Genomic DNA, 22,038 nt, shown 5'->3' on the forward strand with positions numbered 1-22,038 from the left:
TCATAAATATTTGCTTGTTTCCTAATGAAATTAATCTTGTAAACAATATCATGGCATAGGTTAAAAAAACACTACTATTACTCTCTCTCTCTCCGTACATTAATTATTTAGGTGAAAAATAATTAAGTAAAAAAAAGGATATAATTAATCTGAATAATAACTTAGAGTAATTTTGAAAGAATATTATAATTACAGACAAAACTAATATAAAAAATACAATTTTACATCTAACGTTGAAACGAACTTGAGGAGGGACAACTACTTCTTGGGGCATGGGAGGAAATCGTTCATTTCAGATCACAATCGACCAAGCTAATCGAAAAGGAAAAATATGCATTCAAATAATAATTTTGAATCTGCTACAGCAACAACTAACTAGAACCGTTTCTATCCACAAAAGACCTTGTAAATAGGAGCGCGGATCCATTAACACCTCGTAGGACAAGCATTCTTGAGTCCACATATGTTCCACACACAAGCCTTGACAAATCAAATATTTCTGGTGGAATTTGTGTTCTTAGTTCTTGTAGAACATTTCTCGCAGTATCAACGTTTCGATTTAATGGATCATCAAGATTCATTCTCACATCAATATCACCAGATGCAAGCTTGGCTGCTGGAAGACTTGATGGAAACTCCTTGAAAGGGACTATCTTTCTCCATTTCTTGCCCTTAAATTTCTGAGCTAAAGCCTCCACATTGCTGGAAGGGCCAAAGAAGAACTTCTCTGTGGTCTTGTCTTGTTTCAGATATAACCGTCTCCCAGATCTTAGTGTAAATAAAGAATTCACCTGCAATCTTCCACTCTTACCAGCTTTGTCATGAGGCCAGTCCTGACCAATCATTACAGAGAATCCAATGTCAGAGCCAAATGAAAGATTATCTTTCAATTTTGATTCTCTTGTCACGGTTAAATGCACGTCGCTGACGAGTACACGGAGAGGAGGTTGGCGAAGGGTCAGGCCTACATGCTTCCCAGTGGAGTATAATAGACGCCATTTGCCTGGAAGCAGCTCCAACCAGTTCTGCAGACATGAATGTTGACACAAATTAGCATAAGCATTAAAAAAATTCTTTTATTTAAAAAAAGAATTCATACCAAGTTTTAAGGTCATGGTATACATCCCTCCAATTAATAAGAATACTTAGTAATACCAAACAGTGAAAGTTAATTACTGCCATCAAGCATTGTATTTATTTATTTTATCGTGGATGCACTGGGGAAATCTCCACTAACTAATGGGCCACAAGTGAACTACACAAGGAAACTAAACACCACATCCAACTTAAAATCTTTAGACATTTCACACATATGTTGCTCAACTTGTTTATTCTACCCAAGGTGGGACTTTTTACTTTCGACTCCAACGATTGGTAAGCAAAAGTGCAGGCAAAAATGGCTAAGGCTCTTGGCTTGGGTATTAACTATTTTACTATAGCAACAAAAGAAATGGAACTTAAAGCAAAAATAGTAGAAACAACAAAATCAGGAAAAATACACAAGTTTTAGTCACAAATTACCCTTGGCTGTGGATGGGGATTCAACATCTCCATTAAGTCAATGAAGTGGGCAAGCCTGCTTTGCTAAAACATAGAAAACACCCATTAGTCAAACTTTGTATTCCATATATTCCAATTACTAATTTTCTTTAAGTTAAATGTTCCCATCAAGACATTAAGGACAGTAAACAAATAATGAAAAGAAACATTAGTAAGGAAGAATTTGTGGACACCAGACACTAACAAATATAAAAACTCTTATACAAGCATCAAGGAACTCAAAAGGAAATAAAAGGGTATATTTCATATACGGGGCATCGTTGGATGAATACCTGAGGCTGACGATAGATGTACTTCTCCCTAATACGCATTGCAGTAGAACCCAGACCCCATCGGATAATATCCATTGATGGGACTACTCGCCATCTTGGCCCACAAAGGAATGGGTGTCGAAGAGCATCCAAACAACTATATAAAAGTTCACATGGTTAACACAAGTACAACTTATAAACTTGGCCAAATCAAACTAGTATCTCTAATCAAATGCCATTTATATTCATGTTTTAACAAATTCTGAGAAACTAGCTACATGTTCCCAAAACATCAAGCCTCCTAAAATACCAAAGAAACTTAAAACACTTTTTCTCTATGACTTTTTTTTATACCAGAAATTTCTTCATGGCACTACCATTTTTATTTTTAAAATCTTGACGCACATGCAAGATATAATTTATCTCAGCCCAATATGGGAGCATTGATGAACAAATTATACACACTTTCAACTAGCAATATTTCTTCATAGCATACCTTATCCTTTGAGAAGGTTTAGTAGCAAGCAATAAAGATAAAAGGTGCCAACCAGCTCCCCAGTTCCTATCAAGTATCTGCAAGAAATTAGAAAGGCATCAAAAGACTTGAAAACAAGAATGTAACTCTAAATACCAAGCATCTTTCAATGAAGAATAAACTTACTTGTAATCCAGCATTTCCATAAGGGGAACTTCTGCCAAGGATTTCCAATATAAACTCTCGCAGACATGAAGGATCATACCCCTGAAGATGAGACATAAATTATCACTAGAAAGTTTACATCAATGCATGACCCTTTCCTTTAGATAGATGAAAGAATAGGCAGCATAGAAACATTTGATGTATTAGGTATCTGAAAAAAGGTGACAAAGTGATGTATAGAAATGAAATATTTGTTAAAAGAAAGGATTAAGTCTGGTAAAATACTTCTATATCAATTTAGAGAAAACAGATGATTGTCAAAGTAAGTCACCCAATATCTTACTCTGGTAAGATTAGATATATAACACAATGCTAACTTCAGGATGAGTATCCACCTACAGTTGTCCTTCAACTAATCTTTCCTGAGTGATCTGCTACGGATCATGATCATTAACCATTAATTTTGATTAAAATGACACTAATTTCAGAAACTGCTCAATTCAAATTTTCATGATAATGGTTTATGAGCTGCTATCAATGAATGTGTGTGTCTAGAGCATTTAGGTCAACTAGTTTCTTTTTCCTTCAAAAAAGCTTGAGTTCTTTTTAAACATTCAAGAGGCTAAAATTGAATAAAAGAATTAGCTTTTCATACCTTTGTGAGGAACGATTTGAACTTTGCAAAAATCAAAGGATCCATAAGTTCCCGCATTACCATTTTAGCCATTATGAAGCCCATGCATCTTTACAACAGAGATAACCAGGTATCAAAAATATTATATAGTTCCAAACATACTTCACTGAAAAATTCCAAGACCATACCTCATGTCAAATGCAATCATCATCTGTCTCCTGTCCAAGTTGTCCAAAGAGCTACCATTCGAACCATCCTTGTAAAAGTCAGCAGCATTACCCAATATACCTACCTGTTAAGTAAACTCACAAGGTTAAGCCGAGCATGAGGAAAGATTGAACAGATTATACATCAAAAGACACAATTATCAATTTCCAGCAATTTGGATTGCATGCATCAAACTTTCAGTGCCAAGAAACATTAGACCTCCGGAAATCACCACCCAGCAAGTCCATATCATTCATCCTATCAGTTATTTTTCCTTTCCCACATTTATTGAATTTCTAGTGATAGATTCTAGTCTACTTTTGTAATTTAGCATATAAATGGCTAAGCAAATTATCACAATATATCATTTCATTGTGTGGAATCACAATAATTTTCAAATCAGCAACAAAAACAAAATTCTAGGTTTGTCTTTGTGACATTCTGTGAGTTTAAAGCACAATAAATGCATTAAACCACCTAAAGGATCAGGCAAACAGAAAATATAATCCACAGAAAAGACAGAAAATGGATGAAGAAAGATGCCATAATTATAATGTTTTAGGAGAATGACAATGCTTACTTTAATATGTCTGTCTATTGGACTTATATGAACATTTTCCAGTCTCAACTCTGTATGGGCAAGACCATGGCTGTGCAAGTAATTTACCTAATTTAAATAAACAACAGAAGAGAATATCATTTCTCCTATTGCTATGTAGTATATACAAAGCACTTACAAGTAAAAATGTCTTCATTCAAAGAAAAGATTAAGGGATTTTTTTTTAAAAGGAAAAAAAAAATACCCCAATAAGAAGATCCCTCATCAATATTCGAACAAGTCGCAACTGCCTAGAAACTGCAGGACCTCCAGTGAAATCTTCTCCTACCTTCCTAACAGACTCTTCATCCAGTGCAAGAGTAGCCTCCAAAGTTGGAAGCCAATCCGACTGTTGAAGCCAGTGTCTCAAAGAAAAACTACCGTGATACTACAAGGAAAAATAATTTTAAAAAAAACATTCAGTTTCTTATTTACAAAGTGGCAGAAAGACTCAAATAGAGCAAACGTTCAGAATAAGTAAGAATCAAGCACATATGAAAGAATTAAAAGAATAAATCTTACAAAGATTAACACCTACCCCATGTACTAGGATAAATGAACCACTAGCATCACTTGCAGGCAAAGAGATATAACCATGAACTTGCATTGAGTAAGAATGATACAGCAGTTTACGCCGAACCAGCTTCTTTAATACCTGAAAGGTGACAACAAAAGAATTGTGATGGTATATAACTATAAACAATTTAAATTGTGATATTAAAAGATCAACATACCTCTATTGCTCGTTTCCCACGACGCTGAGCTTGTGCACTGGAAAGCTGTCGAAGTACAACTCTTGTGTTACACAAAGAGCTGCAGAGGAAAATGAATACATACAGATGTTATGATTGCAACTAAACATACAACCTGAACCAAACAAAGAATTAACTTACCTACCACTATCCTTTACCATGCCTTCAAAAATTACCTCATCCGGCTACAGGAAAACTTAAATCAATCAGACCAGCATTAAAAAGTCTATCCAGTCATGACACATCATAAACTTATTTTAAATTGCATACCCTCCCGCCAAGGCCAACACTAACAGTATCTAAAATCTTAAAGTCTGACATTTTGAACTGTATAACATGATCTGTTTCCTCCTCCAAGCAAACTGACAAGGTAGTTGGAGCATCTTCCAGTGACTCCTTAGAAGATGCAGATGCAGCATTCCTTAATGAAGAGCAGCACACTCCCTTGCGCTTTCTCCTGACTAAATTAGAGAATTGTCTGGTAAAACGCAGGGGAGCAGGTACAATAAGTTTTGTCGACAAATTTTGAGCTGAATAACTCCCCGGAATTGGGTTCGGCCCAGTTCTACAAAGCGCCATCGATCAGACCTCTGACTGCCAAAAAAAGAAAGGATTACATTATGTATCAGCAAATCTTCAAAGTTCAAAGGGGGTCCATCAATGGTGCAACAAAACATAACAGACATAAAAGAAACTAACTTCACATCCCATTTAACAGATAAGCATAAGCAAAAAAAAAAGAACATAATCCGGCTCAATGATACATACAGAAAGCAACAAAATACGTGATTGTCTTTAACTATCAACCCTCAGTTTCCCTCGCATGCCTGAATTGACGAAATAATTCTCTATTCTGTAACAACAAACTCAATTCCCAACTTTGACCAAGGTGCCAAGTTCCTATTTATGATTTCCCACATTTCTGGAGCAATTAACTAATATTAGTTTTTTTTGTTTTTTTTTTTTTAGTAAAAGAACATAAGAAATTGCAAAACATTTTACTTGTTGGCTCAACCATAACAAACAAGGTGAGTAATCTAAGCATACAGACGGTGAAATCCAAATACAAGCATCATAAGAAAAGGAACAAGCATTTAGCAAAAAAAAAAAAGAGAGAGAGAATTAGAAATTGAGGACGTGGAAAGAGGAGGAAGAAAAGGGGAATCGGAGAAAATTGAAAATGAATTACCAGAATGAGAAACGGCAAGATAAGAGCATGGAGATGCAGAACAAGTGTTGTACATAACTACATATAGAAACGAAGCGTGTGAGAGTTGCATGCGAGGGAATGCTCGAAACGTTTTCCCACGTGTTTCTCGCACGTCAACTTCTGCCTCCCCCAAATATCTATTTTTTTATTTATCCATCGACCATTAACCTCTTCTTAGTACTTCTGACTTTCTTGTGGAACCAACCAAGGAGGTGTGACAGATTTATAGATAAGGCTTGTCTTGTCTTTTAATTTAATTATGTAGTTTGATTTCTAAGTCAGTCTGAAAAGAAAATTATTTGCGTAGGGAAATCAAATTATTTATTTAAATAAATTTTTAATATTTTTAGAAAATAATTTTTTACTTTCAATTAAAAAAATATCTATAAGTTCACTAAAACAAAATATTAATTCACAAAAATAAAATATATACTTATATCTTTAGAAAATGTTATTGATATATAATTTGTGTGAAAATTCAAATTGTGCTCTGTCTTTTTATTTGGCTGAGCCATTTTATATATTGTTTGAAATAAGGAAAAGAGGAAGAAAGGAAAGGAAAGGAAATTAATACACATCTTTAAAAAAAAAATTCCTTCTTTTGGTACATATAAAAATAAGAGAGGAAAGAAAGAAAAACTAGAAGTCCCACGTTATAATTTGCTCTCTATAGTTTGGAGAGAAAGCTAAAAAAAAGTAAACGATTAAAATTTTTTATATTATTTATAATTAGTACATCATATATATACAATGGAAATTATTATATCTCATTTTTATTAGTTTTTTGTCTTTTTTTTAAAATACACTTCTTTCTATTCTCTCATTCTAACAATCATCTCATTTTGCATTCATTATCTCTTCTTTTCACTTTCTTTTTACTTGCTGTTATTTATCTTTCTTTCATAAACCAAACAACAAACATATATAATTGCATCTTGTTTGTCTTTTGCTCTTTAAAATTTATCACGTTGCTATCTATATTAGGTGGAAATATTTGTTTAGTTTTATAAATGACTTAAAAATGAAATATTTGTAGCTCTCAAACTGTCTGAAAAGTCGGGCATTTAATTCTCATTATTATTCCTGGATACTTTAACTTACTCAAAGAGTCAAAGTCTATGCTTCCAAGATTCAATTAGGTTCGTTGGATGAGTAAAAGCATAGAAACTGTTCGTTCATTTTTATTTTTTTACAGCAGAAACTATTCATTCATCTAAGAATCCATAATAATGTTTATTTAAAATTGATTTTCTTATAAAAACATTTTTTTTCCTTTCATGTTTGGCATAAAAAGTATACATCATAGATATTGTCATCTTAGGTCATAATTCAATAAGAATTCAAGAGAAACACGTTAATTCCAGACTTTTTCTTTCAATATGTTCGTTTCCAGTTTATAGTTTTTCTAACTTTTAAAAAAGGCTAACCTTTGCTATAGTCCCGCATCTACAAGCAATAATATCAGATGGTTCTTTCATCTCTGTCTCATTGCATGGAACGTTGAAATTACATGGATTATGATTGTACGACTAAAATGAATCTTCCTCATTTGTGGTTCTAAGTTCATCTTTCATATAACGACAGTATATTTGACGTCTTTTTTTTTTATGATGCTATTTGATGTCTCTTTAACTGTTCTGACGGATAAAATAGAATGGAAATAATAAACAAAGCAAGTGTGGGCCGATTCGAACATTGCACGTTAATCATGTTGGGCTTATGGTCCCAAAATTTAGACAGTTACTTAATGCACATCATTTTTTACTTGGTGCACCTCATAAGCTAAAATAATGAACCGCAATGGACTATTATACCCCTTGGTAGTGTTTTACTCAACAGGATAACAATAAGGGCATGAAGGCTTAAAAATCTGTTCACATTATATTGGCTTTGTTTTACTTTCGAAGAAGAATAATGTCAAACCATTGGAAAAGTCAAGGAAACAACGCTAGTTAGAGAAAAATACTAGAGAAAAATATGAATGATGCATATAATTTTAGGCTAGGAAAACAAGCATAGACATATGAATGACAATCAATGTGGTTATGTTTCATATCACAACTCATAAAATGAATGCTTAGTCCTCCACCATGTTGTTACCAGGGGTAGACCAAGACTCAGATGACAGGGGTAATCATAAAAAATAAAATTTATCTAGCAAATATATATCAATTTGTACACAAAATACTCATAGATTGATGTTTCAAAATATTAATTACATTAATAACCTATCAAAACACGAAACATTTTTATTAAACTTTCTAGTAATTTTCTTTTCAATGTATATTAACAAACATTCAGTCAAAAATTCATTTTTCATCTTGTTGCAAAGTGTAGTCTTCTTGACTATATTCATGACTGTGAAAGATCGCTCTGTAGTAGTTGTAAATCACAGGAAGTGTGAGAATAAGAGTTATCATCCTATACACAAGAGGATAAACTTGTGCTTTTCTAGTACTAACAAACCAATGACATAGATTAGAAATAATGACACTTTGAGAAACAAAAACTCCTTCATTTGTAACTTGCAAGAAAAATAAAGTTTTAACAATTATAGTTTAAAGAAAAAAAACTGATTATATAATAATAGCTAAAATTAATCAAATATAATATTAAGATGAGATTTCTTTTGCAAAAGATAAAATTGCTATATGGATTTTATAATTTAAAAAACCAAAGATAAAATTTGATTGTATATTTGGTAAAAAAAAAAAAACTGATTGCATAGTAATTAAAATACGATAAAATATTATATTTAAATAAGATTACATTGTTATTGATTTAATAGTTTAGAGAGAGAGAAAAATCAAGAGACAAAATAGATTATGTAATATTAATAACTAAAATTTTATCAAATATAAATTTTAGATCAGATTCTCTAAAAAATAAATAATAATCTATAGTGTGTATTATATTTGGAACAGTTTTACACACTCAGCATATGGAATTGGAACGGTTTGTACTTTACTACTAGACGCACAACAACAGGAGACGTGCTATTATATAGGAAAAATTCAGGGGGGCATGGCATTACTATATATATATTGATGCATATGATGTATGAGATGTTATTTATCTCTTTCCTTCTTCCCTCCAAACAGGAGTTTCATTTTTTAAAAAAAAAACATAGTATCTCTATGATCTGACAACATTTATTCGCAATACTCACTCTTTTTCATCTACATAGGTTTGAAATTATCTTACCATAAATATAATGTATATTCGTACTTGGTTTTTAAACTAAAAACTAGTTAAATGAATCACATTATAGTTGAGAAAGCAAATTTTCATTGGCTTGTACACTATTGGATAAAACAATATAATCATATATGTAAAATAAAGTATTAATTATTAATTTAATAGTTATCAAAACTACTTTATGACTAAAAATCAAGAAATCTAATGTTGCACATTTTAGGTAATTTAAATAAGGCTAAATTGTATTTTTTTTGTCTCTCCCTTTAATTATTGATTTGGGATTTTGCGGTTCCCCGAATTTATTTCACGATTTCAGTTTCCATTTGGTTCAATCCTCTATTGTTGCATATATTTTTTTCCTTTCTTTTTTACATTTTAATTAACATTTAAAATTAACATCTAACTAACGATTAAAAATAATTTAATTACAAAATCGTTTGATAATTTATTTTAAAATAGGTAACTCCTTATTTGCATTGTTATTTTAATTAGAAAATCCTACTTCAGTCTCATGTCAAATTATCAGTATCCATCATTCAAGCCTATATTTTTTGCAAACAATAAAACAAAAATCAATTGCATAAAATCTACATTAATTAACAAGTAACAACATAAATTTAAAAAATGTTAAAAATATTCACTTTCTTGTAATTATACTTTCATTATTAGATGAATTTTAATTTGAAAAATATTGATCAAACTAAAAAAAATATGAATTATTAGATGAATTATCAACAAAAAATATTGAGTAGTCGCCTACATTGAGTTATCAAGGCTTCTTTAAGAGCTTTTTATTTCAATTTTACCTACATATATTTACATAATATCAACAATTAATTCACAGTCTTTGTAAGAAAAAAAAATGGGTAAAAACTCCGTCTTTAGTTTTATCTTTGGTGTTGTACCCTCTACATATTGATTTCACTTCCCATTTTAATTATAACAACCTACAAATACTAAGGTAGAAAATAATATAGGTTCAATAAAGATGATGTATGTGTAGAGTTATTATAAAATAACACAACAATCACAGGTTACCAAACGTGTTATCTTAATCTCTTACAACCTAGATATAAACATGGCCATGTTTTCTTCGAAGGAATTCCTAATTCTAAATCCCAATTCAACAACCTATCACAAACTTAAACACACCAGGAGGTGGTTGCAAGTTATACATATTCATGTGGTCATAGTCCTTGTAGACCAAGACCTAGCGCATGTGATTGTCGGGCCCGGGCATAACTTTTCATGTCAAAGTATATGGAGTTATTCAAAGAGGAGAACGAGTTGACTTTCATGTCGGAGCATATGGACGTAATTATATATCAAGTTTTAGAATCTTAGAATTGAATTTAAGCTTATCCAAAAGTTAGTTTCAGTAAGGAATTATTCCTTGTTTATATATTTTAATTTGACTTTATTTTTAATTATAAAACTTGAATTTTTTCCAACATCAAAGAAATGAAGCTAAAGGACGCGATCAAGGTGGAGGTGTGTAGGACTGAGTACAAGTTGGAGGTAGATTTTGTCCCTAACAAAATTTCTCACAAAAGGTATAACAACCTAATAATGAAGGTAGAAAAAAATATAGATTCAATAAAGTCTATATATGTATATATAAATTATTATAAAATAACACAACAATCACAAAAAGATTATGAATTACAAATTATTAAGTAAAAAATTGGTCTCTTTGTGGTTATAATTATGAATTAGGAGTATTCAAAAAACTATTTTTAATTGAACGATATGAAAACTGCATTGAACTAAACTATAAATAAATTGAATTGTTTTTTGTAAAAAAACTAATTATTATTTCTTAAATTCAGTTTTATAAAATTGAACTGTTATGATAAGTGGTTCAGTGCACTTGAACTGAACTGAAAGAAAGGGTAGATGGGATTTTTGATTGTTGAGAATCTATATTATTAGAGATACCTTGTAGGCATGTATAACTCATGTATAGCCTACAACAAAATCCAAAAAGACACTCCTATATATTCTTATTGAAAGGGAAGAGATGCATGGTATAATTTAATTGAAAAAATTAAATCTAGTATATGATGTTAGAATTAATGTCTTATGTGAGAGACATGTGATTTATGTAGGGATCAATAAATAAATAAATAATAATTAAGGATTAAATTGAAATTGAAGTAAATATGAAAAGTTTTTAGAGATAACTGTTACTTGATAGAAGTAATGGTTATAAAAAGGTTTAATACCCACTAAAGTGAAACAATGTCTTATTTGGGACAAAAAAATATTTTCTCTAACCCCTAATCATCACAAACGTCGTAGAGAGACATAAAAAATAATAAAGGAAACAAAATTTTGTTTCTCTCCTCTTTCAATGAATCAAAGTACATCAGAGAGAAACTTAATTATGGAGAAAAATACGTATTGTTTATCTATTATTTGTGAATATCATATATTTTAAGATCCTATTGATTTTTTATAATTGTTAATTTAGGAAACCCTTAAGACTTACATGTGGTATCAGAACATAGGTTATGAAATTTATGATTCTCCAAGATATATTCCATTTGATATACTTATAAAAAACTAAAATTGAAATTATATTTAAGTAAAAGCATTTGAAAAATAAAAAATTAAGATAGATATTTAATGCAAGGAAATCCCATAATTTAATAAAAAGGGCATAACTCTTTGAAAAATGAACATTTAAATTTAATTATAATATAAAAAGTAAATGAATTTCCAAAGCATTTATAATAGGATATATGCTTACTCCAGTCCTTGCATTTTGCAGATGCTGAAAATTTCATTCATATACTATAGAAATGATTAATTTAATCCACAAATATACAAATGATGTTGACAATTTCGTCCTTAAATATGAAAAATATCAATTTAGTCTACATATATACAAATGTACTGACAATTTAGTTTGATTGTAAAGTCATCTCTATTTTTGTTAATGTTGAATGCATATGTGACATGTTGATGGTGACATAACAAATCCATGAATGTAAGGAATGTTCCAGGTCAACCAACAATGTTTTGGACTAAATTGTCAGCAAACCCTTTTTAATGGTTGATTTTTAATTTTACAAAGATAATGAGTATTATGAGAAGAAGGTTATTCTTCCTAATTTAGGGCTAATACGTTCTTATGCTACGACAAAATGACCCCTAACAAATATAACTTGATGGCAAAATGGTCCATGACAATTACGTGAATTTTAAAATGCACATTAAATGGGAAGAAGTCTTACTTCTTCAATTCCATTCTAAATCCAAATATGAATCAATTCAAAATCTTAAACCACAAAACCCCAAACCTAAGAATTAGGATTATTAATTAAAAACCAACAAATCTCTTTAACCAATTAATTTCAAATTTCGAAGTATATGAAGGTTGAGTTCGCAAAGGTCCTTCTTGTAATGATCTTGTTCTATAGCTATGAAGGAGTCAAAGATGAGGGGTTCAGTCAGAGCCCGAAGATGAAAAGGTTGAATTCACGAAGGACCTTCTTATGATGGTCTTACTTTGTGGTAGAGGTGGCCTGATCGTAAGAGGCTACAGTGTAATTGAAAGAGGTCCTTCTTGCAATGATCTTGCTCTATAGCTATGAAGGAGCCAAAGATGAGGGTTTGAGTCAGTGCCTGAAAATGAAAAAGTTGAATTCACAAGGGACCTTCTTGTGATGATCTTACTCTATGACAAAGGTGGGCTGATCCTAAGAAGCTACAATGTAATTAAAGTTGAGGCTTTCTTTGGGTTGGAGGGTTTAAGAATTGAAAAAGGAAGAAATGTATACAAAAAAATGCATGTAAATTGGTCCGCCATTGGCTAGTGACAATGCAAAGGGTGGGAACAAGCATACTTAGCAACGACGAGTTGAGCCTCTTTCTCACCATTGGTTTCTTTGTTGTTTTTTTTTTAATCTTAATTATTTTCAAGTGCATAAATTGGTTTGAACTTTGAAGGATTTGAAATTTGAAATTAATTGGTTAAGCAATTTGTTGATTTTAAGTTAATAATCATAATTCCTAAATTTGTCAAAGTTTTGCTGTCTAGAATTTTGTATTATTTAGATTTGAATTTAAAATGAAATCAAAGAAATAAAGTTTCTTTTCATTGAATGCGTGTTTTTAAATTCACTTAATTATCTTAAATTATTTTATCATTAAATTATATTGGTTAGAGATTATTTTACCATTGCATAAGAATGTATTAGTATGGAATCAAGAAGAACAATCTTTTTCTCAAAATACTCATTATTTTTGTAAATTTAAAAACAATCTTTAAAAAAAGTCTAGTGACAATTTAATCCAAATCAAACTAAATTATTAACGTATTTTCATATTTATAGATTAAATTAATTATTTTGATAATACAAAGATAAAACTGTCAACAACGGCAAAATATAAGAAGTAAATTAAAAATTTATCCTTTATAATAAGCATTTGTCTCCCTACCTGCTAAAAAAAAAGCATTTGTCTCTGCCTGTAAAAATTGAAAGTACGTCAGTATTGTAGGAAAACTGTGAGTAATGTGTTTGGATACATGATGAGCTTTGGGAGGATTTCAACAATAAAGCATACATGACGAGCTTTGGGAGGACAATTAATAAGTTAATCTTTATCAGGTTTGATAAATATTATTATTCAATTAGATAAGCACAAAATTTAACTATAGTTTATCACGTGTACAATGTATAAAGTGAGAGTGTGAAAAATCATATATTTCCATGTCATTATTAATTAAAGATAAAACTTCCACAAAATAAACATCTTTTTTAGGATATGGAAATAAACAGTGTTGGTTTTGAAAAGCAATGTATGGAAGGAAGGAGATTTAAACTAAAGACCCCACGCGAGCACCACCACGAAACGCCGTGTCTATTTCCTATTGGAGAGCTTCGTAACCTAATTAACAGCACCGTGAACCAAACACGAAACTCGCGCCGCACAGGGACACCACCGACATAAGGCCAAACAAACGAGGGCATTTCCGTTAAAGCACACAGTTTCCCATTATCCCCACTCCCCTCCATTTCTCATTATTCATTAACGCCGATAAAGCAAAAAATACACCCTTCACAAGTTCACATACACGCACCCCAAGAGAAAGAGAGTCCTTCGCTTTTCGTCTACTGTTCAACTTAAGAACATTTACGCGCTGTTCCACATTTAACCCTAACCGACCAGAGTGTATACTTCTTGGACCTTCCCGTAATTTCGCTCACATTCGATCTCCGCGATCCAGTGTGTGGAGTCTCTCTCTGTCTCACTCACTCTATTAGGGCTCCGGCGTTTTGTTCTCTGTTACTCGTTTCCTTCCAAATTAGGGTTTCCGTTTCCGATTCACCAGACTTCTCCCGATTCGAATTCGCTGGGTAGGGTTTTGTTGTTCCGCGTCTCGCTTCCGCGATGCCGCGCAGTTCGAAGCACAAATCGAGCAAGCACAGTTCGCGTGACGCGAGGGAGCACTCCGACTCCGAGCGAGATTCCGGCGCCAAGGATCGGAGGAGCAAGGAGGAGAGCGGCGGCGGCGGCGCGAAGAAGGATTCGAGTTCCGCGGAGAAGCGGAGGCCGGATTCGAAGGACGCGCACGGGAACGGGGAGTATTCCGACGAGTACGCGTCGTCGTCGAAGCGGCGCAAGGACGGCGGAGGCGGGGGAGACCGGTGGAATGGCGGCGAAGAGGGATCGAAGAAGTCGAAGACGGTGGGGGATTCGAAGAGCAGGAGGAGGGACGGGAGCGTGGGAGTGTACGGTGAGGGCGAGGAGGTGAAGAGGAGTAGCGGGAAAGGGGATGGGAAGCATAGGGATTCGGCATCGGGGCGAATCAGGGAGGGTGCGGCGGAGAAGGAGAAAGAGAGGAAATTTAAAGAAGGTGGTAGGAGTGAGGAATCGGTTGATGAGCAAGAGCAGCGTGTATCCAAGCAGGTCTTTGAAATTAATGGTAAGGTAACTTGACCTAATTGATTGATGTTGTTGCATTTATAATGTCATGACTTGTTTTGAACTGAACTTAAGCACGTTTTGCGTGTGTTTGTGTGTTAAGAAGGATTGGCATGGTAATGGGTTTGATTCTTGGCTTTCAGTTTTTTGTGTTTTATTTGGATCAAAACAAAAAGGACAAGCCTTTTAATTGTGGAGGCACTTCCTTTTAGTTTAGCGACAATTGGGACAAGCCATTTGATGATTTCTTGTTATGTCTCTGAGTTGCCTCTCTCTGGAGATAGTTTTTAAGCAGTTCTGGAATTGTGTGACCAATTTGACTAGCGGCTGATGACTGCTAATTTAAACGTCAAATACAAGTATTTTTCTAGGTTGGGCAGATTAAAAATGCTGTTACATTTTTCCTTCTCCTTTGAGAACAAACTGTAACAGTTGAATATTCTAGGCAGTTCCCTGCATTCTACATGTTAAATGAAGTGATAAATTAACACTTCATGTTAAGTTTCAATTCATTGGTTGGATGTAGAAGAAATGAATGCTGTTCCGAGTTGATCATTAATTATAACTATAATTAGATTAAATAATGTCACTATAATCCAAGTTACATATCAAAATAATACCTTATCCTGGATGACTAATTCAAATTATATAACAAACCTTTTTCTCAATAACAGGAGGGAGTATTTTTATGTGAGAGTCATTTTACTATGAAGGATTATGATACGTGTTGCTTCCTCAAAATTTATATAAATTATAAATGCTCTTTGTACCTATTTCTCTCATAACACACACCTCTCTGTTAGTTAATAAAAGGACAGAATCTCATAACTCTCTGCTTGGACTTGTCACTCATATATGCAAATCTTGCATAAATGGCATGGGTTATTTTCTACTCTATATGGGCTGACAATTAAAAGCAATTAAGAATCATTGAGTGGGAAATTTAAAGGTGGTAATGGGGGATATATTTATTGGTTTTGGGTAAATTCCAAGGTAATCAAAGTGAAGTTTTCTATATTGTAGATCAAATGTGGTTATTTCCAAATATCAAATTTTCGTTGCTTGAGTAGTTGGCATTACATGACTTAGGCCTGAGTACTAGTCATTGAATAAATTAATATGATTGCATATAAATTTATTTTTTTTGTGTTGAAATTATTTTGTAAGAAAATTAGTGGCAACAATGACAAAGAGGATGCTACACAAGGTTCTTTAATCTCATTTCTTGTGAGAACTACACGTTTTCTTTATTGATAGAAAAGGTAATTTTGCCGGCAACCTGGCAAGTGGCAACTATGGAGTGGCTATTTTTCCTATATGTTGAAAATTTGTTGTGAATTGAGCATGGGTAATAATTCTTGTTTGTGTTTAAATATCCCTTGTGTACATGCATGTTTGAATCTAAACATATGTTTTTACTATCTTTTGGCAGTGGGCATTTATGTGTTTTTTGGTGTATTGAGTTGAAGCCGAATGCTCAAATTCAAGAACAATGTGTTATCCTTAGATCTGTAAATGGGACAAGATTGTTATGGTTTCTATTTGGCGCTATATTCTGGTATCTAGTAGGCAATTTTCCTGTCAGACATGCAGTGAAACTGCAGAGATTTGTTTCACAAATGAAGTCGTTTACTTTTTCTGTATTCTTTCTCAGTGTTTCTGATCAAGAGTGCTCCTGTCCTCTCTGATTTCTTCCAATCACGTTTACCTTCTATCAATGTGGCATAAATTAGACTAGTAACTTATTTTGGAGGGAAAAAAAATCTTCTTAGGAAGTAGGCGTTGTACATCAAGAAAAAAAATACTTCAAGAATACATACATGACACCAATATTTTCTCTGGATATAATGCTTTGATAGATTCTCTTTACAATATTTTGATTGTGAAATACTGTGGATGTTTTCAGTATCATTTTTGATCCTTTGGGAAAGAAACATAGGATGCATCATATCATGTACTTTTAAATCGGGATTCGGCTGTTTTTTTGTAGCAATCTTTCATTTTTCTTACTTTCGTATTAGGTTTTGATAGTTTCATGAAATGTTTAGTGAAATTATTCTGTCCTGCAATCTCCCTGCAGCATTTGAATACGCGGTCAGTAAATATGCTATTCTAATTTGAATAGTTTAACTAAACATTTTTTCTCCTTGTTTTATACCAACTAAACTGAATATCATGTTGGGATAGATCTAGCAATATTGTTCAACCAGTGGTTGTGATTAAATGTCTAATTAAACTTTAGGATAGTTTATGTTTGACTATGGGATGTTAAATTAATGCTATATTTCTACCCATGCCTCTGGGGTTCTGGTTGTGAATTATTTGAAAAATTAAATAATTGTTTGTGTTGTTGATATATAACATCACTTGCAATGTCCCAAGCTCAGCACTTCCTTGAATGATGTTTGTGATGTGTAATGTTTGGTCCTTATTTTTTAATATTCTTTCTTGTAACACATTCCATATGAAGCACATAATTTGTTCTGGACTGTTGTATACATTCATATAATTTACTCAGGTTTGTTCAGAAGACATTTGTTGATTTTGATCTATGTGGATCTATGTGGCTATGCTTTTTTGCAGATTCAAAGAAAATTGATGAGTTGCAAGGCCCTGAACCTGATAATCAGCTTGAGAGGCGAACAAGGAAGAAGAGGGACGACTATAGTGATGGTGACAAGCATCAAGATAATGCTGGAGATGGTTATGATAGGCATTTGTCTTCTAGGGATGACATTGCCAAGGATGGAAAAAAGAAGGATGATAGGCGAAAAGAGGAGAAACATAGAGACAAATATAGGGAAGAAATAGACAGGGATAACAAACATCGACATGACAAGCAACATGATGAGCGCCCTGCTAAAGATCATACTACCATTAGGTCTGATGATAAACATGCTAGGGAAGAAAAGAATAGTCTAGAATCACGCCAAAAGAGAACCAGGCTTCCAGAGAGTGACAGGGACCATAACCGTGATCGCGACGGGGATCGTGATTTGGAATCTGTTCGGGATCGAGAACGCCACGGTGAACGTGATCGTGATTATGATATTGACAGGGATCATGATTATGACAGAGATCGAGATTGGGACTGGGATCGAGATCATGATCGTGACCGAGACAGGGATCGTGACCGTCGCCGTGATTGTGATGGGTCACATGTGGATGATAGAAGTGGTAGAGGCAAAGAGAGTGGAACAAAGAAAAGAACTTTGGATGATCGTGATGATTATAGTGACTCTAAATCTAGAGCTGTTAAGAGCTACTATCCTGATGCAGAGAAGAGGAGTTTGAGCACCAGCAGAGCTGAATCTGATGTTGATAGAGGAAGATCTCAACCTCGACAAGCTCATGCAGATTCATCTGGAACTAGCAATAAACACAGATCATCTCCTGCCTCAAATACACATATTGGCAAAGATGACTATAGGTACTATTTAATTTTGTTTAAAGTTTGGTTGAACCATTGTGAGTTCATTTTGTACTTGACTTTTATGTGGTATTCCCTTCCCCACTTTGTAATTTTCAGGTGGGTATCAGAGAAGCAGTTTTATTCATTTTTGGTTTCATTAGTTTTTCAGGGCATTGCTGCTTTGATGTAATAGTAGACTATGTTTGCTGATAAAACAATTTTCATGTGTAATTTGCTTTTAGGAAGTTCCAATGATTAACATATTCTACTCATTTATGATTACTGACATTGTCTGTATAAAGAATACCTTTAAGGTATTTTATATCATTAATAACTTGGTTTTACACTTCTGTATAAAAATGAGAGTTTTTTAAGCTTAATGAAGAAACTTCCCCTTTGCCAATAGGGAATTAAACAGTTTGTTGATTTATTATAATTAAAACTTAAAAAGTTTTGCATGCTTGGTTTAAATTTTATGGTTAGGTCTAACTTTTGCTTGCATAAGCTTGTAAGTATGGGAATATTATATCATGATTAATAGTAACCGGTTCCATTTTCCCCATGTTTCAGAAATGCTAAAGCGGAAGATTCAAAGTACAGAGACCCATCAGTAGAACAGAGAACCAAAGGCTCAAGAGAGGGTTACTCTGGGACATCAGATAGAGGTCCTAAATACAAATTAATGGAAAAACCCATTAAAATAGATGAATGTCCTGCTGGAGACTTGTCAACTGAAAGATCTTCCAGTGCCAAGGCTTCTCCTGGGGGCCTGATGGAAAGATCTCCTTCATCAACAAGCATTGAGCGCAGGTATGTGAATAGAAGTAGTGTTAAGCGGAATCTTGAAATTGATGAAAGTGGAAGGAGGAACAGTACTGATGTAAGAGATTTCTCTACTTCTGATGATAGACTTGGCTGGGAGTCTACTCTAGAGAAACCACTCTTGGATGAGCCCTCTCAAGCAGATTCATCTTTATATGGTAGGACTAATCAGAGCAATGCATCATTGATTCCACCCCCACCTGGTTTCAGGGCTACCTTAGATAGACCTTATATGGGTTCTTTAGAGGATGATGTTAGAGATAACTCTAATTCACGATACAGAAGAAGTAGTGAACCTGGATTTGGAAGAGGACATGGTGGCAATTCCTGGAGGGCAGTTCCAAACTGGAATTCACCAGTACCAAATGGATTTGTTCCCTTCCCCCCTGGGCCAGCTCATGGAGGTTTTCAAACAATGGTGCCGCAGTTTACATCTCAATCTCTCTTTGGTGTTAGGCCTCCTATGGAAGTTAACCACGCTGGCATTCCTTATCATATTGCTGATGCTGACAGATTTCCAGGTCATTTGCGCCCACTTGGGTGGCAAAATTTGATGGATGGTACAGGAACTGCTCATTTGCATGGATGGGATAACAATAATGGTGTCTTCAGAGATGATCCTCACATGTATGGTGGTTCTGATTGGGATAGGAACAGGCATTCCACTAATAGTCATGGATGGGAATCTGGTTCAGAGACTTGGAAAGAGCAGAATTGTGATTCAAAGAAGGAATTGCCTTCCCCTGCCTGCAAAGATGAACCAGATCCTGCCCTGGTTGATAATGGTTTGACTGATCAGACAAGTCAGATGTCTCAGGATGAACATAACCGGGAAGAACTTGTTGAGAAATCTCCTGAAAGAAAGTTGTCCGGTCTCAGTTCTCCAGCAGAAGTACCATTGAACTCTTCATCCTCAACTGTTCTTAAAAAGGTGCCTGACACTTCGATGCCAATTGACAATACTTCCCTCTTCAGCCGTTTCTACCTTTCCAAACTTGACATTTCGGTGGACTTAGTACTGCCAGAATTGTATGACCAGTGCATGTGTGCTCTGAATATTGACAAGAATGCTACAGGTGATGCAGTTGCCAATACAGAACTATTATTAAAGGTATCCTAGAAAACTTTTTTGCTTCCAAAACATACAGTGCTTAAACTATAATTGACTTTCGTTTAGGCTTTTTCTTTTTTTGATGCCTTCCATAACTTACAAGTGATTCAGAGCAACTTCTAGCTGATATCCTTATATTGAAGCTCTAGAGAATTGATTTTAGTTTAAGTGAACTGGTGGTGTAATTGAAACCTTTTTTATTACTCTCGATTAGTTTAATGCAACAAATCATCCCTGACATTATTAGTTTTTCCTGTTTTGTGATTTGACAGAATGGTTCAAGAACACGACAGAAATATGCTGCCACCTTTTCAAGGCATTCACCTTTTCCAGAAATTGATAATTCTATCTTCCAGGTAAAACTACTTGATCAGCTGCATTAATGGTTACAGAAATTATCTGTAGGTGAATACTGTCCGTCTTTAGAATTTTAACAATATTCTTCTCTAACCTTCAACTGTGGTAATAATTTATTTGTAATGAGAATTTGCATTATCAAGAATTTTATTTTCCTACACTTGTCCATTTTGTTAAGTTCTATGAATGCTTAAATATACTAAATTCTGGAGTCTTGATGAGTGAAATTTTCTCCAATTTGCAGAGAGCCATAGACCTTTACAAGAAGCATAGCATGAACCTACTTAACAAGGGGGAGGTAGATGATATTGCGGTATCCAACCAGATGCAAGTGGATGAGTCATTTCCTATTCCTAGTTTGGAGAATGGGCATGTTTTTGTCTCAGCATCCAATGGGATAAAAGATGTGCCAATGCCTACATTAGAATCAGGCAAAGTGGAAACTACATCTCCTGCAAAGGAGCAATTGGAAGAGATCAATCAAACCTACGGCCAAATGGAGGAAGATCATAACAAGACTGGCCTGTCTAGACCATCTTCTGGTTGTGCGAACCAAGAAGCAGCTGTAGCAGGTTTGCAAGAGAAAGAGCCCAAAATCACTTCTGATAAGGTGAATTCAGGGGATGCAAAGGAGGATTACACTTTGGCAGCTAAAAATGAAGCTCAGTTGGCCCCTACTTTGCACGGAGAGGGAGATAACATAGATAGCGAAGCCAAAACTACTGGTTTTGCCCGTTGTGCAGATGAAAAGCTGGGTTTTGGTGACACAAAGGTTAATCCTAATCCCTTAATTGTTGAGGATGGGTCTCCCAAAGCTTGTGATGCTTTGATGCCTGGTTCAAATGAGTCTGAGTCACTAATTTTAAGCCGGATACATCATTCTCCTGAAAGTACACATTGAGACAATTTCTATATCTTTCATTGCTTTTTATCCATCAGGTTTTAATTTCCTCCCTCTTTTTTGTTGCTTTCATTTTGAGCTAGAATAAAAGGAAATGGCATTCATATTCCCTAGAATAGCGCATTTCTGATCCCCCATGCATGAGTTTCCTCGCATTTCGTTACTTCTATTTTAGCATTTCTGTTCGTGCATGCCGTGGCAGTAAGTTTCTCATCTTAGTTGCATTCCCTTCTGCATAAGTGCAATGGATCTTAATTTCAAAAAATGCTTTTCCAAAAAAATTGACAGTGGTACTACTGTTTGAGTTATCTGGTTCTGTTCCACGTTTTTGCATTTACAACCCACGACTTATTTAAAACCAACTTTTCTCCAATCTGTTTTTTTCGCTGATTATTGTAAACCAAGTTTGCTTGTAATACATTTTTTGAAATACTCTTTTCAATGCATGTTT

At 33.9% G+C, this 22,038-nt stretch overlaps 2 protein-coding genes across 4 annotated transcripts; one reads left to right on the top strand and one right to left on the bottom strand.

The window, feature by feature from the left end:
• Positions 1 to 313: 313 nt before the first annotated feature.
• Positions 314 to 6,013, bottom strand: LOC100809306 (probable plastid-lipid-associated protein 14, chloroplastic). Of its 2 annotated transcripts, none has more exons than XM_006578848.4 (14): positions 5,832 to 6,013; positions 4,913 to 5,236; positions 4,784 to 4,827; positions 4,625 to 4,703; positions 4,429 to 4,545; positions 4,096 to 4,278; positions 3,873 to 3,959; positions 3,274 to 3,377; positions 3,107 to 3,194; positions 2,473 to 2,553; positions 2,308 to 2,384; positions 1,833 to 1,968; positions 1,522 to 1,584; positions 314 to 1,025 (listed from the first exon to the last, which is right to left on the bottom strand). In XM_006578848.4, exons 2-14 carry the CDS (start codon positions 5,219 to 5,221, stop codon positions 372 to 374), a joined length of 2,022 nt encoding a protein of 673 aa, XP_006578911.1. In that variant the 5' UTR covers positions 5,222 to 5,236; positions 5,832 to 6,013; the 3' UTR covers positions 314 to 371. The 2 variants fall into 2 exon arrangements, with proteins under 2 accessions (XP_006578911.1, XP_006578912.1); XM_006578849.4 differs by lacking the exon at positions 5,832 to 6,013 and adding an exon at positions 5,411 to 5,813.
• Positions 6,014 to 13,759: 7,746 nt separating this feature from the next.
• LOC100814864 (uncharacterized) lies at positions 13,760 to 21,700 on the top strand. Of its 2 annotated transcripts, XM_014774950.3 has the most exons (6): positions 13,760 to 14,985; positions 17,568 to 18,414; positions 18,967 to 19,206; positions 19,306 to 20,329; positions 20,602 to 20,685; positions 20,931 to 21,700. In XM_014774950.3, exons 1-6 carry the CDS (start codon positions 14,451 to 14,453, stop codon positions 21,585 to 21,587), a joined length of 3,387 nt encoding a protein of 1,128 aa, XP_014630436.1. In that variant the 5' UTR covers positions 13,760 to 14,450; the 3' UTR covers positions 21,588 to 21,700. The 2 variants fall into 2 exon arrangements, with proteins under 2 accessions (XP_014630436.1, XP_003523374.1); XM_003523326.5 differs by having other exon boundaries at positions 18,967 to 20,329.
• Positions 21,701 to 22,038: the final 338 nt, after the last annotated feature.

This window comes from Glycine max, chromosome 4 (genome assembly GCF_000004515.6).
Source record: "Glycine max cultivar Williams 82 chromosome 4, Glycine_max_v4.0, whole genome shotgun sequence".
Classification (NCBI taxonomy): domain Eukaryota; kingdom Viridiplantae; phylum Streptophyta; class Magnoliopsida; order Fabales; family Fabaceae; genus Glycine; species Glycine max.

Excerpts from the sequence above, each read along its gene's own strand:
- LOC100814864 (XM_003523326.5), top strand. The coding sequence starts at position 14,451 with ATGCCGCGCAGTTCGAAGCACAAATCGAGCAAGCACAGTTCGCGTGAC. Across the intron at positions 18,415-18,966 it reads ATTGGCAAAGATGACTATAG|AAATGCTAAAGCGGAAGATT; the intron begins GTACTATTTAAT and ends CCCATGTTTCAG. Across the intron at positions 20,686-20,930 it reads TTGATAATTCTATCTTCCAG|AGAGCCATAGACCTTTACAA; the intron begins GTAAAACTACTT and ends TCCAATTTGCAG.
- LOC100809306 (XM_006578848.4), bottom strand. The coding sequence starts at position 5,221 with ATGGCGCTTTGTAGAACTGGGCCGAACCCAATTCCGGGGAGTTATTCA. Across the intron at positions 4,828-4,912 it reads GTGTTGGCCTTGGCGGGAGG|CCGGATGAGGTAATTTTTGA; the intron begins GTATGCAATTTA and ends GTTTTCCTGTAG. Across the intron at positions 4,704-4,783 it reads ATGGTAAAGGATAGTGGTAG|CTCTTTGTGTAACACAAGAG; the intron begins GTAAGTTAATTC and ends TTTCCTCTGCAG.